The 24055-nt window shown below is 44.1% G+C and overlaps 1 protein-coding gene across 1 annotated transcript in view; it reads right to left on the bottom strand.

Annotated features, from left to right (window-relative positions):
* Positions 1-6833: 6833 nt before the first annotated feature.
* Positions 6834-24055, bottom strand: part of AGPAT5 (1-acylglycerol-3-phosphate O-acyltransferase 5) — a 53223-nt gene continuing 36001 nt past the window's right edge. The window contains exons 6-8 of the mRNA XM_033104516.1: positions 17515-17676; positions 11320-11443; positions 6834-9316 (exon numbers count right to left, since the gene is read on the bottom strand). Coding sequence (XP_032960407.1) covers positions 9091-9316; positions 11320-11443; positions 17515-17676 — 512 coding nt within the window. The 3' untranslated portion in view covers positions 6834-9090. The remainder of the gene's footprint in view (positions 9317-11319; positions 11444-17514; positions 17677-24055) is intronic.

Genomic DNA, 24055 nt, shown 5'->3' with positions numbered 1-24055 from the left:
CAGACAGAAGTAATAAAATTCTAGCTCTTCATTATAAGCAGATGCGACAGCAAATATTTAAAAAAATTACTATTTGGAATCATAGTATCTGGTAACATTAGCTGATTACATTCATTTAGATATACCAGAAAGAAACTTGTAAGAGGAATTTTCAAGCATTGACAGATTATGGGATTTTCCTGATCCCATTCATACTTGGACTAGTGATCAAGAAAAGGTGGTGACACATTTAACTGGCGACTGATACGCTATGGAATCACCTTCAGATAACAGTGCTAAACGAAATAATCTATGGGCCTAGATTTAACAGTTTTTTTAATTTGGAAATATTTAAAGAAAGAAACAACCCCCCCCCCCCACAGAACAGTGTGGCGTAGCACCCTGTGGTACCCACCGTAAACCCAATCCAGAATGCACACATCTCGCTGCTGTCATATTTGCATCAGATTTTGTCTCTTGGTTGTCCCTTATTATCTTGAACACCAGCAATTCCTGCATGATCCTTCCAGATCATGATTTCCTATCCCTTGTTAAATATTTAACAAATAATATGAAAAGCCATTTACTTTCTAAAAGAATTTGTTGACTTCAGACTATAGAATTAAAACATAATTTAGAAAATCTTCCACCGATGTTTAATCTGCTATCACAACATGATTAAGCTGTGAAATGTCCAGCCTCAGATTTCTACAAATTGGATGAGTTAAACCCTGCTGCGTGCCTCATATGTGCCAGGAGTTGTGGTGAGTCTCGGGATGCAAAGGTTGGGGCAAAAGTCCCCGCCTTTCCTTTGTCATCTCGTAGACCAGGTCTGTGCAATAGAAATATATTGCCAGACACATACACAATTTTTAATTTTCTAGGAGCCACATTTTAACAAGAGATGAAAATAATTTTGAGTTTAATTGAGCATGATATATCCATATGATCATAAAATGTAACCAATATAAAGATTAATGAACTATTTTATTCTTTTTTTTGTACTAATTTTTAAAAACCTGGTATGCATTTTACACTTAATGCACATTTCATATTTCAAGGGCTCTTTAGCACATGGGACTGTGGCTACCACACAGGAAGCACAGCTGCGAGGTGGGATGTCACTCACATGTTCTAAGAGGCAGGCTGGAAGCTGTGGCCCTGGCCCCGGGCTCGGCGCTCAGGGCTGTCCAGGGAATGCAGAGAGAGGACGCCGGAGGAGACAGGAGGCAGTAGAGATGCCTGGGGCGAGAGGTGGCAGGTGTGACTGAAGGCGCCCCTCGCCTGGGACGCCCAGGAAATGCAGAGTGCTTGCTGGACAACAAACGGGGAGAGCCCAAGTCTTCAGCAACTGTGTGACTCAGCCCAGGTCACCGAAGACTGCGGTCCAGAAAGAAGTGGCCCACGGTCACATACGTGGAATCTGGCCCTACTGCAGGTCTCCTGAGCCTCAGACTAAGCATTTTGTGCACTGCACTGCCTGGAGGCTAAGCTCATTGCGAGCCCCACTGCCCAGTTTTATGTTAGATTGGAGCTAACGGTGAGAAATACAACCTTAAAATACAATAAAAGAAGTCGGGAAACATCGTGGCACAGGAGGGCAATTAGAAACACAGCAGCCAGCCAGAGTAGGTTCAGGAATGAGCACACGGTAAAGAGAATCACAGAGCCAGGAAGTACCGGAGACAAAGACCTTGGGACGGACATTCTGTGTTGCATTTATTTCTCATCTAAAATCCTTTATTTATCTCAACTTCTAGAAACAGAGAGGCTGAAACACAGAGATTAAAACAATTAAGATATTAGCGCACAAGTAGAGGGATACAATGTTTGGCACTGATTTTTTAACTGTATTTCATTTCACACTGTCATACCTGTGTTTGTCACATGTCTAATGATACCCACATACCAAATACCTAAAACAAAAACGTCATTAGCACTAGCATAACACGGAACCCACTTACGGACACGTATGTGGACACAATATTTGAGGTGGTTTCCAATAGAAGACACGAGTATACGGGACTTTAGCCGGCTCAGCTGGGAGAGGTGTCCTCGCCAGCTCCATGACACAGCTGCCAGAATTCCAGTAACAGCAGCAGCTAACACGGAGGGCTTAGAGAGTGACAGGCTCTAATCCAGCACTTCTGTGCAGACTTTCATCTAATCCTCACAACCACGCTAAGAGGTACGTGCCATTATTATCATCTCTCTTCTATATATAATTAAGGAAACCGGGCAGAGATTAGGGAGCGGACCAAGGTCAGCCAGCTGACAAGAGGAAGGATTCACAGCTGGTCTGGCTCGGGGATTCCGTGCTCCTCCCCACCCAGCGACTCCCCAGTCCCTCCTCCCCAAACTGGAAACATCGAAAGGTAGAATGAATTATAAAGACCCTGTTTCCACCATCTCAACAACAGAAAGCCACCATCCTGAGACACACCATGTGTCAGGGAGGGGACCCTGATGCCCCAGTGTCCTCAAGCTCATTGCCATGGGGGCAGCGCCCGCTCTGTCTGGGCTCAGGTGACAGTCAGGGACAGTTCCCGGCCACACAGATCCCAGCATCAGGCACGGAGTCTGCCAGCTCTGAGTGAGGGACGTGATGAGGTGACCAGGTCCGAGGAGCGGGTGCAGTCAGCAGCCCTCACCTGCTTTCCTTTCCTCACGTCTCTGCTGTGCTGGGCTCTTCAGCCCCTAAGTAGCACCTCTGGAAAGAACCTTTTATCAGAGCACCTAACAGCGCAGGCAGGGTGAGCGCTGTGAGCTGGACGGCAGGTTTGGGGACCAATACCTTAGTCACAGCCCCAGAAGTCCTTGAAAGGGACAAGAGCTGTGCTGCCTGCAATTCTGCCTGACGCTGGACGAGAAGGTCAAACTTCAACAGCCACCATTGAGAATAAAATCAAATCAGCCAAAGCGAGCAAGCGGCAAACCCAGCGCTCTTTCCTGGGGAGTCCTCGGATGACGGACGCTCTCACACCCCGTCCTCACTGAGCTACATGGCAGCCTGACACGGAAGTTCTCCTAGTTCCAGCTTCTTCAACTGACGTCTAATTTGAACGTGCTCTTCCTTCTACTTAGGTTCTTTTTTCATCCTTGTTTCCACTACACACAAAAATGCTTTCCGATGGTGGTTACTGGTGTTTTCCATTCTGGCCAGTGATAAAACATTGGGACGGGCTGGTGGGTGGGAAAACCCAAGTTTCTCTGTCATCTTACCTGCAACAAACTCCCAAAGATCTTATAAAAGATGGGTACAGGTGAGAGAAAAGAATGAAGGTGGTGATGAACAAAGGAAAACTGGTTCATTGCCTGTGAAATTATTAAGAAACTGACCTGTGACCCAGGTGGAAGTAACTCAAGCATGCAGGGAGAGAACGCAGCCAGATACGATGACGAATGAGAAAATGTTTAATGAGACATGTCCCTACGACCATGTGCTTGAGTTCCGAAATGCACCAGAAAATAACGAACAGTGGCTTCTTCACACATTGTAGACAGTAAGTAAAGCTGAAATGATTTGGGAAGAATTATAGTAATCTCTCAGATTTAAGTTGAACTTTGTAGAAGAATGCGTTTTTACAACTCTTATCTTATTAGACTTCTATGAAGCTCCAGGTCAGTGGTATTTTATAGCCAAGGAGGGCTCAAACAGGAAGGTGATTTGCTTCAGAGCATATACTCATATTTCAGTAACATATTCTTTCTCCTCCCCTTTTTTAAGATACAAAGATTTATAAAAATGAAATTATAGAAGATGTCTGATAACTAACACCCAACTTATTTACTATTCAATTCTCCTCTTAGCTCTTATTCTTCTTTTACCTGTGTCTCTCCAGGGACACCCCCACCCCCAAATAATTGTTTCTTGTACAATCAAACTAAATCATCAACATGATCTTCGTCCTCCTAGTTCCATTACAGTCCCAGCCCCTTTGGGGGAATGGAAGACAAACACCCTTATAAACTTTTCCAACATAATTGCAAAGGGAAATGGCCTGACTGCTGGACATGCCACACGCAGCCTGGAAACACCCTTCCTCTCCCCACTTTCAGCCTGTCCGTTTTAATCTCAGCCTTACCTTTCTTTCAGGGGTCCCCAAGGAGTTCCCCCACAGTACTCCCTTGGTTGTCAGGTTAGACCCCTCAGCTACACGTCCAGCCCGGGTCACTTCTGTACATATCGAGAGGGAGGCTACGTCTCGTCTGACCATTACATGTGACATTTCTAGAAGGGGCACTCCAAATACCACCTTCCGGTATCCACCTAGTCACAAAGCTCATGATGGCAAGCAGAATACAAGCCCCAGGAATCGGCACATACTGGGAGGGACAGGCAACATCTTGGAAACTTCACCACGAACCGCCAAGAGCAGGATGGGTCGGACGGGTCCCAGGGATGCTGAGCCGAGGGGAGGCCTCTTATCTCCCCCCACAATGTAGCCCCTCCTTGGGGCCCAGGTCTGCCCACATGCTTCACCTGCTCCTCCCCACATCGAGCTTCTACCCCGTGGATATTTATTTGGTGGACGGCGTCTACCACCACCCTCCTCCTCGCTCTGGCTACCCACGTACTGACACTTCTGTTAGGAGACTACACCTTCAGGTTTTAGGTCCTTGGAACATAACATCACTCACCCGCAGGCCAAACGGGCCACAGGACTCATTCTAGCCGGTACTGGGGCTCCCGTCAGTCTAGCAGCCCCTCGGGGAGGGTCTGCCCATCATGAGGCTACTTGAACCAACCTGACAAGGTCCACAGCTGCCCTCGCTCGAGACCTCGGAGCTGCCTCCAGAACCTCCGGCCTCGGAGGTCCCCCGATTCACTCGCAAATGTTCTTAGACAACTGACTAGCCCTTAATCACTTATTAGCTAAACAGAGGGGGTGGCGGGGGGTGAGTAGATATGGTAATTAATAAGACTTGCTGCACTTGTATAAATGCCACCAGTCAAGTGAAAAAAGAGATTAGCAGGATATACCATCAGGCCGAATGGCTTCATCATTCTGCAAAGGAATGCGCAACGACTACGCCCAGCGGGCAGGCGGTACAAGGCATTCTACCTTCCATGACTTGGTTTCTACCCTTATTAGGGCCTTTGGTTTGTATATTGCTTCTACTACTGTTCAGCCCATGTCTTTTTAATCTACTTGTCAAGTTTGTCTCCTCCAGATTACGGCAGTTCCACTTAAAAACGATGGTCCTCCTGGGATTCCTACCTGTCCCTCTGGAAACAGAAGACTCAGCTTTATACCAGTCTCCTCTCCACAGTGTAGCACAGCTTTCGCCTCCCATCTGCCAACAGTCTGGGGACAACACCTCCTTCCTCCTGGCAGAGCCAGAGGATGAGACCCTGACTATGACACTGCCCCCTTTCAGCAGGAAGTAGATACAGAAAAGACACATTGTCCCCTTTCCTGAGAGTTCAGGGTCTCAGGGTCTCAGATAGGGTGGGTAGATAGATAGAAATGAGCAGAAAGAGAAATTTAGCCCCGGATACGAAGCCCCTGCTGCAGCTCTGTCATGCAGGGTGTCAGGCGGGGTCTCAGCTCCCGCTCCCCACATAAGAACGCAGGACATGGTGAGGCCAAAAAGGAACACCCACGGAGCCATAGATACGGGAGTCATACCACTATAGTCTCGCTGGCGGCTGGGTTGGAGACACAGGAGGCAGGAGCCACACGATCCACAACCCGCCGTCTGCTTCTCTGCCAAGCAACCTCACTTGCTAGCTGCCATCCGCAATCCACAATCCGCACTTGCTAGCTCAGCCACGGCAGTTCTATCAGTAGCTAATGGCTAACTGGTAACAGCTGACGGCCATCTACTACCTGAGCCAGCACCTTTCCACGTGAGGCCGAGAGCCTGGAAACTGCTCTCTGGGACTGCGTCCCCACAAGCTCCTACTTGGGTCCAGACCCCCTGCAGCTGCCCTCACTTAGGGCACCTGACGCCTCATTGGCTGGGCGGGATTCCGGGCTCCACATGCCCCTAAATCAAAGGGATGTGTTGTTAGAAGCCAGAGAGAGAGAAACTATCCCGCGTATCAGAATGTACACCCTGCTTCTCAGAGCCATGGGAATAAGCTCAGACAACCTTGGCAGCAAGAAGGGAGTAGGAGGCACGCCAGCTGGGAGAACGAGAGGTACTGGAGTTGCGGGGGCGGTGGGGGGACATGACGGACAATTCTACCCACAGAGATAAAAACCCTCACGCAATGAATGGAAGGAGGCGCTGCTTCCCTCTCTTGGGTCAGCCGCTCCATGTCTCGGGGTGCACTCGCGTTGACTACTAAACTTCTTGCTTTCTATGCTGCACAATCTATCCCTTGACTGAATTCTTTCCTTCAAGAAGACAAAGAGCCGAGGTACGACGTCATTCCCGGTAACAATACCATGCTAAATGAAAGAAAAATCACGTGGAAATGGGACATGAAAGAAATCACTCGTATATATGATGTAAGGATTGGATTAGTCAGACTGGCAGTTTACTCTCCAACTTGGCTAATTTCAGGCAGTTGACACGTTGCAGTGAGGTATCCGAATGATTACAGCATTACTCAATTCATACTTGCCATACCTCTTATAAAATGTATAGATGAGTTTATATAACCAAACTAATCTACTGCTTCAATTTTGACTATTTTAATGTATTTTTTAGAAACTTGCTCAATACTTAAGAAAAAACATTATAGTTTTATATATTTAGAATGCAGGGCCAGTCATAACACCCATTTTATGTAACAGAAAACTGTTGGTGAATTTCTGAGTCGCAAAATGTTAAACGGCACAGACATTAGAGACAGTGAAAGCTTTTATTTCTTGTTTTACTTTCATCCAAACACACCCTTTTCTGAAAAACATAAAAGCATGCACACTGATGGCATTCTTATAAAGAAAAACTAATTAATAACTAAGCTGTAAATCAATAATGATAATAACAAACAAAAGCTTAAATGATATTATGTGAAAAGATTTACAGGGAGATATAGCACTCTTAATTTTAGAAAATAATTCAAGTCATGTCAATACACGTTAAAAAGAAGCTTCTAATTTTCCAAACATTTTGATACAAACTTTTTTAAAACTAACAAGTCTTCTATAGACTTTTTGTGAGAAGAAAATAAGTATAGTCATAAGAAACATGATGTTCACGTGATTTTATGCAGTTCACTCTGCCTTCCTAAAATCAGTTACAACCAACATAGTCTAATGGTATTGCCTCTGAAAATTTAAATTTAGAGCTTATCTAGTATATCCAAAGTAAGTCGCACAACTTACTTTTATTTTGATCGAATTAGAAATAGGATCTAACTTCAGGATTAAAAAAAAGTACTTAACAAAGACATATGATGGATCTAAATTTCACTTTACCGGTAATAGAAAATTGCAATTTGGCATAAGATCACTTTTCAAAAGTTTTACCGACATCCCAGCAATTAATTCATAACTAAGCCAACGACTTTCCGTGGGAATGTGTGTGTGTGGATGTGTATACCTCTTAACATAGACAAACCAATTCATACTTGCCAGCTCTTCAAAGGTGTTGCCTGAACGGCTTACTCTCTGCTTCTGGAGAATCAGAAAACATTTTCCTTAATTTTCATTTTGTTTGTCATGATTCAATTAGCGTGTTTCACCTGGGGCACTGATACACAATTCTGCAGCACAAATCCATCAGCAGTAGGCAGACATGTTCTCTTAAAGCACTACCAGGCAATCAGGTCTAAATGACAACACAGGAATAGAGCAGATCGCCTTGTGAAAGAGCCTGTCCCACAGGACCCATTGCTCCATGACTAAGAAAATGGTGAGGTTTGCTTCCTGAAACATAGCTCTTGTTTTCAGGGGACACCAATTAATGTTGTGGCCACATTAAACTAATCAGTCCCAATGGATTAAGTCTGTAGTTCCCTGGCTTGAGGAAGGTGAATTTCTTGACATGAGACAAAAGAAAAGTGTCTTCCGGCAGCCAGTGAAGCTCAGTCCCCTTCCAAGAGGACCAACAGTGCTGGCGAAGCCCCCTTCCTGCCCGCCAGTCCACTGGGCGGCACCAGAGCCGGTAATCCGAAGGAAAAGAACTCGGGTTCGGTGGAAATCAACCACGATGACATAAAACATGATTTTTGGATGAAATATTTTGCTAAACCCAACAGTAGCAGGCAAAAGGCACATACTAGTAAATCCAGTCAGATATCTGGAAGCTCTCACCACCTCAGAAATCTGTTGATTCAGGTCCAACAAAAGTACACGTGATTATTTTGATATAAAACAGCACACAGAACACCTTAAGGTTGTCACATACTTATGGCACAGATGTTGCGAAGTCCTACCAGCTTAGCTTGAATCTTCAAACGCCGAGCAAAGTTCTGCTACAAGAATCAGGCTCACACTTTTAACTTAAACTGAATGCTCACATTTTATACATTATTCCTTTGAATAGAGTAGAGCGTGTGCAAATTAAGCTGTTTCAATAAATATTAGCAATGTTAATTCTTTTGCAAACATAAAGTGAAACCCTCTGATAATACCATAGAATAAAAGCCTGTTCTAGCCATGGCTTCTGCCCCAGGAACGGTCTTGGCTCTTCCCTTCTATCCTCTCAATACTTAACTATTATTATTTCTTCCACTGACTTGGAGAAATTAGGCAAAAAGCAAAGTATTACATAGCTGCAGGATACTAAAATACTTTAGTGATAAGGGTTTGGACCGGTCAAGTTGTAAAAAATTGAAAATAACAAATACAGTGAAATATACTGCAAGTTAATGTTCATGAATGCAGCTGTCTGAATTCCCAAACAATCACAAATTGTACAATCCTAATAATCTTCTGAAGGTGACATCATTAGTTCATAGAAAATGCCCAGGACAGCATAAGCTGTTTAGCTTTTCCCTTTCCAGCAGCTTCAGCTAAAGTTGTGAAAGGTATGCGTTTGCCCAAGGCCAACAGCATATGGCCTTTAGTCAGAAATTCTATTTTCTCCACTGTTCAATCAACAAGGCTTTATTTACACGTCTTATTAAATTCAGGAAACAATGCGACGTCCTGTGCAGCTGCCAGTAACACACAGCGCAGCTCACGCCGCTGCCTTGAGACGGCGGCTCGTTCATGCTTTAATACTAACCCACAAGCAGCCGATCAAGGTTCCATAGAGCCACGTTCTGACATACAGTTTCCTGCCAGCCTCCGTCACAAGCATCCCAGCAGTCAACCCACTTAGGATCAATAACGACGGCAAAGTCTTCTTGAGACTCAGTTTAGAATTAACACTTTTCCCAGGAAACTTGTTTCTTCTTTCTGGATCCACTGAATCATAGAATTCTATAAGCAACCTATGGCCAGAATGGAAAAAAGGTTTTTATGACTCTCAGTTTTTGTCATTTCAATGTTTTACTCCAACAAATATCTACTGGGTGCCTTTGACATAGGAGACGTGATAGGTCCTTGGGAAACAAAGATGAGAAGGAAACATGCAAAGACCTGGTTTAATTGGAGTTATCAGACTTTAAAAAATCTAATATACTCGATGATTAGTGTATATAAATTATATGATACGCAGTATTTAAAAACAGATGGTTTCAGGTCATTGCGTGGGGATGTTTTTCTTTTACGAACTTTAGGTCTTTAAATTTGGCGACAAGCTGACTGACACCTGGTGATAAGCCAGCCCAGCTTTGTCTCCGCCTTCCCCAGCCTTCACTTCTTCCTACAGCTCCCACTCCATCGCACGTCAGAGGAAGGATCAGCAGTTCTTACAACATACAGGGAGCTTCCAAAAAAGCCCTTATTCCATGTAATTGGAAAAGCAGCCAAAAGCAGGAAAAAAGAGCGTTGTTAATTCACTCCCCATCTTGTTTTAAAAACGTCAAGTTTTAATAGCAGAACTTACTCAATATAAAAATCTGAAACACAAAAGGAGAAGTCATGTTCTCTGGAGAGAACCACTGTTATAACATGCCAGATTCATCCTATATATGCACAAATACCCATCACACAAAATCCATTGGGCCTTAGACACACTGTTCAGGTTTTTCTGAGAACAGATTTTTATGTCAAAACCCACAGATCTTACTTTAAAAATTGCTTCCATAACCACAGTGGGCGGCACTAAATGGTTGGTTTACTAAATTAAGTCACGTACAGCTGAGTCAGTGAAATACAGAAATAAAGCTACTTGTTTATAAACTTTATAATGTTTCACGTACTAGATTTAGTATACTTTTAATAATTTCCACTTGGTAAAGTTAACCCAGGAGGGTTAATTAGGAAATCCTTTACTGGAATACAGTAAGGAAAGGAGGCAAATTAGCGGTTTCCTGAGAAGGAGCACATTAGGAGACTAAAACACTTGGATAAAATTTCTGAATATAAACATATTTTTGGAAGTATTTTTTAGTCTTAAAAAAAACATACTTTTCAATGTGGTCCTAATAAATGGTACATACTATAACTAATGGATAGATCCATTTTTCTATAAAAATAGAAAGTGTAGATGTTTAAAATACAGATATTTAAAATATATCTTTCAAAAAATAGGATATGCATCAGAAAGGATAAAACCTCCACTGGTAGCAAACTGAACCAAGTTTTCAACCAAGAAAATTCAACTTCTAAATATCATATCTAAACCCAAGACTTTTTATCTTCCTAAAAAGAAAAGAAAATCCTAAAATGTCTACCTTTAGGAATCTGTATTAAATCAAAGAGATACTAATCCCCGCCAGATGTCACCTGCTGCGTCAAGGCTCGCTCTTTAATAAGTGGCACATCACACACGCTGCCTCCGTGGGCCCACCTTACGCTACACCTCACCCAAGAGGTACAGATACACCTGCAACTTCTTTTTCGGCCACGTTCAACACTTCTGTCTGCTCCAAAGTGGTGTCATTAGCATGGACAAACACAGGGCCAACCCCAGAAATGGTGTGGGCCCCCAAATACTAATAGGAACGAGACATTGGGTTGGGAAAATGTCCATTGACAAATATCCCGGGGTCATTTCCACGTGACAGCCTTCCTCTCCCATGCACTGCTGGCATGGCCACCGGCCCTCCAGCAACGCCACCACTTTATCTGAGCTGGCAGGGCTGATTTGGGGCACCTCCAGTGCCCTTCTGTAAATGAGAACGGATAAGCCTCCCACAAGCACTTCTACAGTGACGTGTAACAGCAAAGGTTAAAACACGAGCAGATTATGCACAGAGCAAGATCTGACCTCACTTTATAAAAAGCACTCTTAAGATAATGAAACTGTTTACATTCATTTCTAATTGTTTACTTGAGTGACCTTTAGTCGAAGCAAAGCTTCTGAAGTGCTGGAACGGTTGTTACTCACTTATCTTTTATTTCGAAACGCTCGTGAAGCCATCTTCTCATATACACTTGTTCTTCTGGAACATCTTTCTTGTCTATACGATCAATGTGAATATGAATTTTTGGACATTCTTTGCAGAGAAATTCTAACAAAAAACAAAAACATTTCATTTTTTATTTTAGAACTTGTGGTTACATAAAATAACAATGAAATGAAACAGTTTGAAAATATAGATTCTTTAGCAAAGAAAAAAAGTTGAAATAAAGATTATAAATTGTGGTTTGGGGTTTCAAGCTGAAGTAGTGAGCACGTTATAGCTTTGCAGTCCGCCGCGATTGCCGCAGTCATTCAGTTAAATCCACAGACCAACATTACTTTTTGTAAACTCCCTGTAATTCTGTAGCCAGCCCAGGACTAGGCAGCTGGACTCTGCTGCAAGTGTACACCCACCCTGAGGAGGGACCCCCGAATGCCGAACATTGGATCCCCTAGTCGTCTTCAGGACCACGAGTCTCCCGTCCCCACGCACATCACTGGTCACACAATGTCACCGCTGCTCCCACAGACTAGTCCGCAAGGGTGGCGATGGGGTGCGTCCAGTTTGCTCTGGCAAGGCCAGGGTGCGTGTTGGCACTCATCCCCGTCAGTCGGGCTCCCCGAGCCGGACAAGACTCCTGTGACTGACTGCCCCGCAGCCGGAACACAAGGGGGACAGACCCTCTTCCTCTATGACTTGCTTGCTTTCCTGGTCTGTGCCACATGTTAACACGTTATACTTGGTTCAGGAATGAAAATTCTTTTCGTGGAAGAGCTGTGAGCCCTTGAGTAAGTACAGCTCCTAAGACATGATAAAAGCAGACAGTCCTTTTCCAGCGTGGCTTTACTCCAAAGTAAGAAAGAACTTGGAGCCTGCGTACTCCCTCTTCTTGTAGGTGGCTCTCGCGGAGAGGGGAGAACATCAGCGTATTTGAATTCCTTGGAGAACCAGGAAGAGATTGAAGAGAAGACTGTGCCCTGGTGGGTACACCAGCAGGAGGCCGAGGCCTTTCATCTCACGCTGAAATGTGTTCAGAGAAGCTTTCTGCAGACGAGGGACCGGCAGGTGCTGCAGCTCGAGGAGGACCTGCAGCTTCTCCTTAAAGACGCCTGTCGCCTTCCGAGCCCACACAGGTCCCTTCTGTGCTGAGCACCCTCTGCAATTGCTCTTCTTCACTTCTGGTGGCAACCCTTGGTAACATGCGGCATTTCGGCCATCAAAAATTACCTTATTTTTTATATACTTTTAGGAGTGAATTGGTTTTGAGGATAAATGTGAAAAATATGGCAATACGGAAGATTTACTTTTCACTACTTTTGTCTTAATTTTCCTCAAGTTCTATCTTTCATTTAAATACTCAAAGAACTGCTGAGGAAGTACATTCAGAAGCAGAGCTGGGCCTGGGTGACAGCAGGGACAGTGAGTCAGGCAGCCTGGGCTTCGATCCTGTGCCCCCGGGGCAGACCCGTTAGCCGCTCTGCACCTGCGCCCAAGTCTGTAGGACAGGTAACAGTAAAGCACCTGCCAATGGGGTCCGTATGGGGAGTATTTCCAGCACACACACACACTATGCGTTAGCTGCCGGCATGTTTCCAGCCCTCTCATTTCTATTTCTGATCCATAGAAACGCAGAGCCCAGTTTTCCTACCTTCACTTAACTGTCTACATCTCCCCCTCAGCATTTCCATAATTAAATAATCCTCCAACTGGCAATGTACACATCCCTGATATTTCAAGCACTGTGCGTACAGCTACAGGTTGTAAAGAAAGGAAACCGACTGGCCTTCAAACGTCAGAGCTGAAACGCCTGTGAAAGTGCTCAGGAGGGGTTGGCGATGCCTGTCAGGACGTCAGCGGAGGAGGGAAGGGGCGCTGAGGAATAGCCCCGGAGCTCACAGGGCTTCTCCCCGAGGCTGACGCGGTGCTGTGGTCTCGACAGCAACTGTGTGCCTTACTTCATTGGATCGTCACAGATCCGTGTGGGCAAGGACCATTACGTGCCTGTCGGGGTGAACAACCAAGGCCCAGAGCGCGGGTAGTGGAGCCAAGTCCCCGAGGTGAGCGTCCAAGCACAGACTGTAAGACCGTCATCAGAGATAGGCTAAAAGGACAGTCAGGAGGTTCTGCCACCAAAGATAAAAAGTGACATCAATACGTCCCTCAATATTTCATAAGGCTCTTGTGTCTATATTTGCAAAAACTGTTTTGGTTGGGGCACATTTCACATTGCATACGCAAAAGGTATTTCACAATATTTAAGGAACTCAGGGAAAAGCATCCTAATTAAGGTAGACTTTTTTGTAACTAGGACATTTCTGGGAGAGCCCTACCAAGTATTGACGGCTCAGGTAATGAAAGTCTTCCAAGCATGCGCACGTCACGAGGTTTAGTCTCCGCGGAAACCGAGTCCCATTTGCTTTGTGCCTGGGGGGAGGGGGCAAAGTGGGGGCAGACGTGGGTGTAGAGACCGTACCGTGTACGTGCAGCCATGCGAGCCTGCACACGCGGGGCCTCACTGGGCTCCCCACACGGGCTTTCTGGTTTATAACCTGCTCCCCCCCTTCCTCTGGGGGGGCGGGGAGGACGGACACACACACACACAGTTGGATTTGGGCCATGCTTATATAGCAGAAAACTGGGTTGATAAATTGTTGCATATTTCACATCAATGAACACTATGCAGCCTTTTAAAAAAATTATAAAAGTCTATATGCTGACATGTAAAGATGGTTCATGATATATTATTAAGCCAAAAAAAATCAAGATATAAAGAAAACTATGTATATGTATGATTTCATTTTTAAAAAATAGATAAAGGCACATACATACTCTAACATATAAACATTATAAAAAAGAAGATTTTGAAGAAAATAGCCAAACTGTTAACTGTGGTTACATCTGGACAGATGAGCTTGTCGCGTTTTCCCCCTTCTTTTGGTTACCTGTAATTTTCTCCTCCAAATAAGTTTTATTGTCATGTAAGAAAATATTAATAGAAAAAATCACCTAGACTCACATAAAACGCTTAAACAGAGTATCAAATGTCCTTGAGCATCTAATTTATTATGGTAAACCACCCACGTTAGAAACAGGATTTTTAAAGTCAATTACAATCAAAGTGCCCCGCCTCACCTCTGCCCAGCGAACTGTGCACAGGACACGGTGACTCTCAGGACGAGACCAGATGGACCCCAGCGGACACAGGGATGGAGGTGGTGGGGGTACTAATCGATACCCCCACCCCCACTACAATGAGACACCAGGAAACGGGAAGGACAGGCACTCCTGGCCCCCAGCTCTCTACCAGGACGCCTCCCTACAGCCAGTGATCACAGAACCCTGCAGAGTTCATTAAAACGCAGCTCCGCCCTCACCTGGGGTGTGTCTGTCAGCTGTCTGGTGTGGAGCCAGGTGCATGCTCAACCACCAGCCAGGTGAAGCCCATGGAGCGATAATCCTGTGCAATGCTTTGAGAAACACTGACCTATGGCATATGAATGAACAATCTAGCAACTTTATAGAAAATATTGTTTTAATTGGGCTGTAGAAGATGAATATTCAATGACAGCCCACTATGTATGGAGATAATGCTTAATAATACTTAAACGTGACCACAAATGTCTTACAGTATTCTAAGCTATGGAATTTTATACTTAACCCAAATTACCTCATAATTTAAAGGGAATCTTAATCTATACTAGATTATAAGTAGAGCAGAATATCAATCCATTTATGTAATAATGAGAGAAGGGTTTTGCAAGCTATAGGTCCCAACTCACAATCCGAATTCACACAGAAGGAAAGCCAGATGGCATTTCCTGCAGGCACAGGTATATCTGTAGACTCACGCCTCAGCAGTGGCAATGCCATGTGCTAGACATTGCCAAGACAACGAACTACACAGGCTGTATGTACTGCACTGATTTCTAATGGCAAAGTGTAAAAGTGCCTGCTACACCTTCTTCTCGCCCTCAGGGTCTGTTACAAAACCTGTTATTGGGATTTTTGCCACTCTGATAGTGAAAACATGGTATCTCACTATAAGTTTAAATTTGCATTTTTCTTACTATGCATGAGGTTGAACATTTTTTCTGTGCACTGTCTTTTCTCATCCTTTACCCATTTTTCTATTGAGTTATTGATCATCTGATCAATTTGCAGGAGCACTTTATCCATTAAGGGAATAAGCCTTTTTTCCTGCGATCTGAGTTGCCAATATTTTCCCAGTCTGTCCTCAGTTTTTTGACTTCACTCCGGTGTACTTTTCCTTGCAGAAATACTCATACTTAATTGACAGAAACGCTTCTAGGCTTGAGAGTTAGAAAAGCCAAAACAGAGGCAATCTGTAAGGAATACACAAAGCCACCGCCAGCTACTGAGCAGTGAAGCAGCAGAGCAGTGGGAGGTCCTGGTTCTCACCAGGCCCCCTGCCTCCAGGCTCCAGGCATCTGATCCCTCAGAGGAGCCCAGCTAGCACAGGCTATGCCCACTGTGGCACCGGCAGTTTGAACCACCGGCAGAGGAAGCAAAGGACTAGGAAGGGCTTCGTGCAAAGTGTGAGGGAGCTGCAGGCTTGGATGAGGGCGGAGAAGGCCTGGGTTTCACTGGGGAAGGAGGAAGGCCCACACAGTCTTCCACCCCAGAAGGTGTGTGGGGCGCGGGAGGATTTCCGTCGCAGCCGGGCCCACTAGGAGGCACAGGGTGGGAGGATACGGGGAAAGGCAGGAGCTCAGGGTGGAAGACACAGAGGCCCTGGACGGCAGGCAGGACAGGTGGGCATGTACCCTGTGAGCGCGGCTAATCAAGGCGTCCCCACCACCCGGAGGGAGACACAGCGAAAGTGGCATTTTAAAAAGGTTACTATGGGAATTGTATCTGTTTTTCATGAACAATAAAGACGTGTTTACTCTTGTGTTTTAAACAATGTTTGATGAAGTAATGACAATACTGTTGAACTAAATGCATGTCTGTTTTCAAATGTGAAAACAGGTCAAGGACGCCTTTGATGGTTAAAAAAGGAAGAAAAATATTAATATGTTGCCTTTTTTAAGAAGGGTGGGACAGCAGAGTAAGAACAGACACTTAAATTTGCATGTACTTTCCACAAGAAATGAAGAAAACTGGTTACTTGTGGGAAGGGGAAGGGAGACCAGTGGCTGGGGGCAGGCTGGAAACCAAGCCCTTTCACGGCATACTTTCTACCGTTTTGATTTTTAAACTGTTTGATGCATAATATAGTCCAAAAAATTCCATTTAAAATGAAATACAGTTCAGCTTCCGCTCTAACGACTACTCCGTTGAAGGTAATTGTGAGCGCAGCCATTCTTACTTCGGCTGTAAGTAATCGGACTTCAGTGTCTTCCACCGCGACCAACTTGCACACCACTTAGCCCCTGGGCCTCACCCCTCCATCCTCTCTCTGGAGAGCTGCTCTCTAGCTACGCCTTTTGAACATGTTTTGGGCATTGGCCTTCAAGAGATCCTACTGACAGAAGCAGTGTGCCAAGCACGTCGGCTCCCCTTCAGACCGCCGCCAAGGTGAAGTGTGAGGCTCGCTGTTCTCCCGCCTCGTCACAGCTCCAATGGGCACTTTGCGAAGGGGGTGGCTCCTCCACACACTTCCTGGTTTGTCTATTACCATGTTTAAATGTCTCTAAAATATTCTGCTTCCTTACAATTCTACTTTTTCTTGTTATATTTGACATACACATAGAATATAGCTCAAAGATCCTTAAAACATAGGATGTTTGAAAAAAAGTCACACTTGACTGTCTTTCTTCTTGCCAATGATATAAATTTCAAAAACATTTCCTGAAACATGCATATCAAGGTGAACACTGACCGTCTACACCATCAGTATTGCTCGGTTACCCCTCTTCACGCTCTCCTGTGACTAACAGCTTCCACGTCTGTGTGTGAACTTTGGGTAGAAAGAGCCGAGTAAAATGATAACGGGCAGGTCTAAAGGACTAATATGGCAACCAACAAATACCAAACTTAGCAGGGCTAATGAAATTTAAACTGTACAGATTAATAAAAAATACTTGAAAAATATATTGAGGATATTTACTTGGAAAATGTATCAGGCAAATGTCATAAAGCAGAGTACACGTCACTGTTTTTAAAAAAGTGCATTATACATTCATAAGGATATATGCCTTAATTAAAAACAAACTTACCAACCATGGATGGTGCTTCTTTTCGCTGCCCTTTACCGTCCATAGTCCCTTCAAAAGCCACTGTAACATCATAAATTGCATCTAAATAATTCTTCATAGAATCAAAAGCAACGTGGGTTGCCTTTATTCTTGGTGTCAGCACATGTTTTAATACTGCTAGGCCTAGAAAAGAAGTTGATTCAGTGTGGTCATAAATTAGTTACAAAACACCTCAGTGACAGAACATCTACATTGTTTCTAAATGTCCAGGAACAGACCAGAGTATATGAATGTCATAGTCTCATATCTATAGGACTTTAAGTTTGGAGAACACTCTCACACGACTCTTTCTATGTAAATTAACACTTACTTCATACGTACGTATTAAACACGGACGTGCATAAGACTCTGTGGGAAGCTGTGGGAAAACCGGCCTTTACCCAGTTTGACCTCTCAAAAAACCCTCCCATTTGGTAAACTCCTGACAAGGGCAAATCTCATCCTCCTTGTTTGGCAACAGAATAAAGGCGGTAGCATCATGCCCATGGTCACGTGCCCAAGATTCAGCAGTACAATTCACCTAAACTCATAATAAATCCTGACTCCAAGTCCATGATTCTTTCAGTTCTATTTCTATTCAAACAGATTAGCTAAACAACCTCCAATGTGTACAATATCTGAAGTCACAGCTGATGTGGTCCATATAATGTGAAATACCTGCCTGATACTTTTGGGTGAAACCCAAGAATCCAGTTTCTTGGTCTACTTAAAAAACAACAACAACAACAACACAACAACAACAAACTGAGATCTAATACATATACCATAAGATGTATCATTTTAAAGCATACAATTCAGTGATTTTTAGTATTAGGTTGGTACAAACATAATTGCGATTTCTGCATTGTTGAAGTTTGCCATTTGATATTGGAATGTATTCTTAAATAAATGTGGTTATGTTATACATCATCTTAATGTGCATTTCTCACTTTATGTTCTTTTGCTAATGACTTATTACTTGCTGTTTATGTTTATTTTAGACTATGGAAATGATGTTAGACAAAAAGCAAATTCGTGCGATTTTCTTATTCAAGTTCAAAATGGGTCGTAAAGCAGCGGAGAAAACTCGCAACATCGACTCATTTGGCCCAGGAACTGCTAACGACGTACAGTGCAGTGGTGGTGTAAGAAGTTTTGCAAAGGAGACACGAGAGGCTTGAAGACCAGGAGCATAGTGGCCGGCCCTCGGAAGGTGACAACGACCAGTTGAGACCAATCATTGAAGCTGATCCTCTTACAACTACATGAGAAGTTGCCGAAGAACTCAACGTCGATCATTCTACAGTTGTTCGCATTTGAAGCAAGTTGGAAAAGTGAAAAAGCTCCGTAACTGGGTACCTCATGAGCTGACTGCAAATCAAAAATATCATTGTTTTGAAGTGTTGTCTTCTCTTATGCTACCCAACAATGAACCATTTCTTGATTGGATTGTGACGTGCAACGAAAACTGGATTTTATACGACAACTAGTGATGACCAGCTCAGTGGCTGGACTGAGAAGAAGCTCCAAAGCACTTCCCAAAGCCAAACTTGCACCAACAAAAGGTCATGGTCATTGTGTGGTGGTCTGCTGCAGGTCTGATCCATTACTGCTTTCTGAATCCCGGCGAAACCATTACATCTGAGAAGTATGCTCAGCAAATCGATGAGATGCACCGAAAACTGCAAGGCCTGCAGCCGGCACTGGTCAACAGAAAGGGCCCAATTCTCCACGATGACACCAGACTGCACGTCATACAACCAACGCTTCCAAAGTTGAACGAATCGGGCTATGAAGTTTTGCCTTATCTATCATATTCACCTGACCTCTCACCAAACGACTACCACTTCTTCAACCATATCGACAACTTTTTGCAGGGAAAACACTTCCACAACTAGGAGGATGCAGAAAATGCTTTCAAGAGTTTGTCGAATCTTGAAGCACTGATTTTTACGCTACAGGAATAAACAAACTTTTCTTGTTGGCAAAAATGTGTTGATTGTAATGGTTCTTATTTTGATTAATAAGGATATGTTTGAGCCTAGCTATAATGATTTAAAATTCATGGCCCAAAGCTGCAATTACTTTTGCATCAACTGAATATATTCACAGAGCTGTGCAACCATAACCACTATCAAATTACAGACCATTTTCATCACCCCAAAAAGACACCCAGTAGCCGTTGCAAACATTGCACTCCCCTCGCCCACTCCTTCCCTGGCTCTCATGAATCTACTTCCAGTCTCTATAGATTGCTGTGTTATAGACATTTCACATAAATGGAATCACACAGTATGTGACCTTTGGTGACTGGCTTCTTTGACTTAGGTTAATGTTTTTGAGGTTCTTCCACGTTGCAGTGGTGCCAGTGCTCCATTATTTCTTATGGCTGAGTAATATTCCATTGTGTGGACAGACCACAGTGTTATTATCCATTGACCAGTTGATTGACACCTGAGCTGAGACACCCGTTAGCTATTATGAAAAATGCTGCTATGAACATTCATATAAACTATATATGAATGCTGCATATGAACAAGCTTTTGTATGAACATGATTTCAATTCTCTTGGGTGTATTTGACATAGGGTGTGTGTGTTATATACGTTTTTAAAAAAGCTCTTCTAAATGCTTCTCTGAGAACATACTGCAATTTAATAGACTAATTAATCACATGTCCGTTGCTGCTCCCACTAGTGCTGAGAATTTGTTCATCTCCCCTTCCTATTTCCTACTGCCTCTCTTTTCCTGAACTAGAATATTTACTGACAATTTCACAGAAAAGAGTAGCCCTCTGAAGAAGTGACATGAAAATAGACCAGAAAAAACCTGATTTGGAATTTCTACTCTATCTCTCCAGGGAAATCATCTGCATAAGGAAGAACAGCCACAGCGTGTTGGGATCTTCCCGCAGAAGAATGTTGAAAATGCAGAGTGGTGTGGGAAAGACAAAGATTCCCACACCACATGGCCGACGTAGTCCCCAGGGCAGGAGCAGTTTAATTTATTCACAAACTTATAGCAAAAGTCTCAGTAGTGTACTGGGCTGGAAAACATTTATTTGTCAATCAAATTGGTTAGCACGCCCTTCTTTGCTAATGGAGCTCACCCGATCTGAAGTCCAAAGGTCCACAGAATCGCCCTGTGGGGTTCAGTAAGAACAAGGAACCAGTAGGATCTGAATAAGTTAGTATGAAGATTAAAAGACAAAAAAGTAATATTTCTCAAAAACTGAGTTATAATATCAGCTTTGTGATAAATGAATATGTATCACTAACTCTTCTCACTGAGGAATACATTACGTAGGAGCAGCGCTAATGAGTCAAAACACGTTTCCCAGGTCCAATCCATAGCGCCTGCACATTCCCGCTTTTATCTTCCAGCTCTTGAAAAGGAACAGCCAATGAGGATGGAAAAAACCAAGGAGACTGGGTAACACAGATGCGCGGAGAAGAACACGTCTCAAGGAGAAGGAAACGGCCACGTACTCTCGCTGACGACACTGAGAGGGCCAGAACTGAGAAGTGAGTCCCTGGGAAACGGGAGGCTACATGGTGCCTGAATCAGTCTTTTCAGGGGAGTGGTAGGAATGGAAGCTCAAAGAATGGGTTAAGTGAGGTGTCAATGCAAGGTGAGAAAACGGCCATTTCTCCTGCATGTACTTATTAACACAGGGTCTATTCATTTTCCAAGGCTTAGAGTAACCTAAGATACCCTCACTGTCGCGACAGACAGAGCCTGGCTCTTCTCTGATGGTCACAGGCACCTCCCAATCCTAAGGCCCCGTGCGTGGGCTGCAGACAATGCTGTACAATCTGACCAAGGGGTCCTCAGCGACAAACTGTGAGGAGGGCTCCGGGATCCCCAAACCCTGGGTCATTGTTTTAAAACCAATTTCATAACAATGATAGAGAAGCCAATTATACTTTCAGTACAGAGGTGTTCATAATTAACTCCTCAAACCTGAGCCCACCATCCTGAGAGACTGGACTCTCCTCCAGGAAACCACAGAAGAGCCCGAACCTAAACTGACTCAGACAGTAGCTAATTAAGTTGATTCTTCCTGGTCAGTATCTAGATTCTGTGTTAGCACCCGCTTTGCCTTGTTTCCATCTCCAGGTCTCCTGACTTCTTCTCGGTACTAACGAAAATCCACCTTCTTACCCTCTGACCAAGCTTTTCCCCGAGGTTCGTATGGTGGTGGTTGGCTTAACTGGAAATTTGGAAACATTATAAATAATCATAAACACACTGGACAGAAAACCTTTATTGATCCATGTAAAAAATCTTACATTATATGTATATTATCATGACTCTTGACTGCTACAAAGTAAGTCACTGAGACTCAGAGAGGTAAAATGACTTGCTCAAAGTCAGCTAGAAAGACCTTATAATGCTTTGTTTAGTACTTTTTCTATTCAGTAATTAACAAGACAATTATAAACGTGGAGGTCAGAGATGCATAAAGCAATAAAATAAACCTAAATAGCTACAATACATGGTACAATGTCCTAAAAGAGACACATAATATTCTCAGAATATAAAAAGAATACTCATACTTGAAGACATTTTTCAATCACTCATGTCTGATTAGTGAAAGCTTCAGGAAAAGGTGGCAGGGAGAGAGGCCGAGATGAGGGCTCCAAGCGGGGGAAAGGTAGACATGTGAACAGGGGGAAGAGGTCGGGAGATGGAAGAGCCCCTGCACGGAGCTAGTAAGGAGTAAGACACTGGGGTCACACGGGCAAGAGCGTTAGAGGGACAGGCAGGCTGTGGCACTGACTCATCGCTGGGGTGAGCACACTGAAACCTTACATGCCCAGTCTAGAATGTCTTGTTCTGGTATGCGAGTCGCATTTTACGCCAAGTCAGAGACAGAATCCAGGTGCTAAGAAAAACAGCTTTTTGTTGAATAACATGAACATTCTAGGTATTTGGTTTGCCATTACAGATGCATCACTCAATGTCTGTTTTCTAGTACTAGGGTTCAAAAAGTTGACGTCATCTTGCTAGCTGCTACGGTAAAACCCACTGCACAGCTCACTTTCATAGGGTCAGGAGGAAGATGACATACATCCCATTCCAAATTCCTTAGCAACCACTGAAAGCAAAACATTGCAAATGATTCTAAGGAAAACTAATTCAAACGAAACACTTCATATACCTGAGAAAGACTCAATCCTGAAAGCAGTACCTGAATGTTTGCAGGACTGCGATGGAGGGCTCTTTCTATTTCTACCTTTCCTATATGCCCACCTCTACCTTTCCTATAGTGGGTACATAACTGCTATCATGTTCTTCTTTTCCTTAATGAAACTTTATTTCGTAATGAAGTACGAAATAAAGGTTTACCACTACCTATTAGCTCCACATGTTCTGGTTGAAACACATAACTGACCCAACGAACCTGCTGACACACGACTAATCCTAGCGAGGAGACCAGGGGTTCTAGAACCTCGGGATGCATCAGAATCACCTGGAGGGCTGAGCCTCACCCCGAGAATGTCTGGCTGAAAGGTCTAGGGTGGGTCCCAGGAGTCCGGATGTGAAGTAAGCTTCCAGACTCAGCCGGTACTGCTGACTCAGGCACCAGCAGACAGCTGCTGCTTTAGAGTTCAGACCGTGGTTTGAGCCCATCAGGAATTCACCACAGGGCAGCTGAGAGGAGTGTGAAAAGACAGGAGGAATAAACAATGATACCACTTATTTGGTGCAACTCTGTGAGCAAACAGCCTGGAAATGGCCCAGAGGTAAAGCCACCTCTCCAGCTGCACGTCTGCTGTATACAAAGCACTATGCAGGTGTGATAGGTGCCCTTGTCTCCCGCCCCAGTCCTCCCAGGCCCACAAGCAGCTCCCTGCTGCTGCCATCCTGTCACCTGACCTAGGGGCCCATCAGAACCAGGCTACAGAACCTGGGAGGAACAGGAGGCCAAAGGACGAGACATGAAATACAGCTGCTGTTTAGTCTTAGATGGAAAAGTCAATACGCAAAGTGAAAAAAAACCAGGTTTCTTGAGTATCACCATAACTGTAATTTGAAAGCGTGTTCATCCCCTTTATTCATTCCTCTTCTTTTCCAAAAATGACTAGCATACCAGAACAAGACATTCTAGACTGGGCATGCAAGGTTTGACTGTGCTCTTCCCATCTGATTCTTTTCTGTCCTTACGTCCTGAACAATCGTTGATCCAACAGCAATGGAGGCCTATGAGATTTAGTCTGTGGCCTCACTAGGAACAGACTGCACCCCCTCGCACTCTGCAAGTCACCACAGAGGTGGCCAGATACCTGACAAGACCAGCCAGCGATAGCAGCTCCATGGCTGGCAAAGAAATGACAGCCACAGGAGGAGAGGATGAGGGCGCTCTGTGACAGGTCTGTGGGGTGGGGCCGACATAACATAATCTCACTGGTCCCTTAATAAACAAATGTTTCAGAAACATAATTACAGAAAGATTGTTTTTACTTACTATATTATTTTATTCATATTTACTAATCCCAGTATGCTATACAGTACATGCT

This window comes from Rhinolophus ferrumequinum, chromosome 4 (assembly GCF_004115265.2).
Source record: "Rhinolophus ferrumequinum isolate MPI-CBG mRhiFer1 chromosome 4, mRhiFer1_v1.p, whole genome shotgun sequence".
Classification (NCBI taxonomy): Eukaryota; Metazoa; Chordata; class Mammalia; order Chiroptera; family Rhinolophidae; genus Rhinolophus; species Rhinolophus ferrumequinum.
The sequence above is the reverse complement of the archived record's forward strand: the minus strand, read 5'-3'. Positions and strand labels throughout refer to the sequence as shown.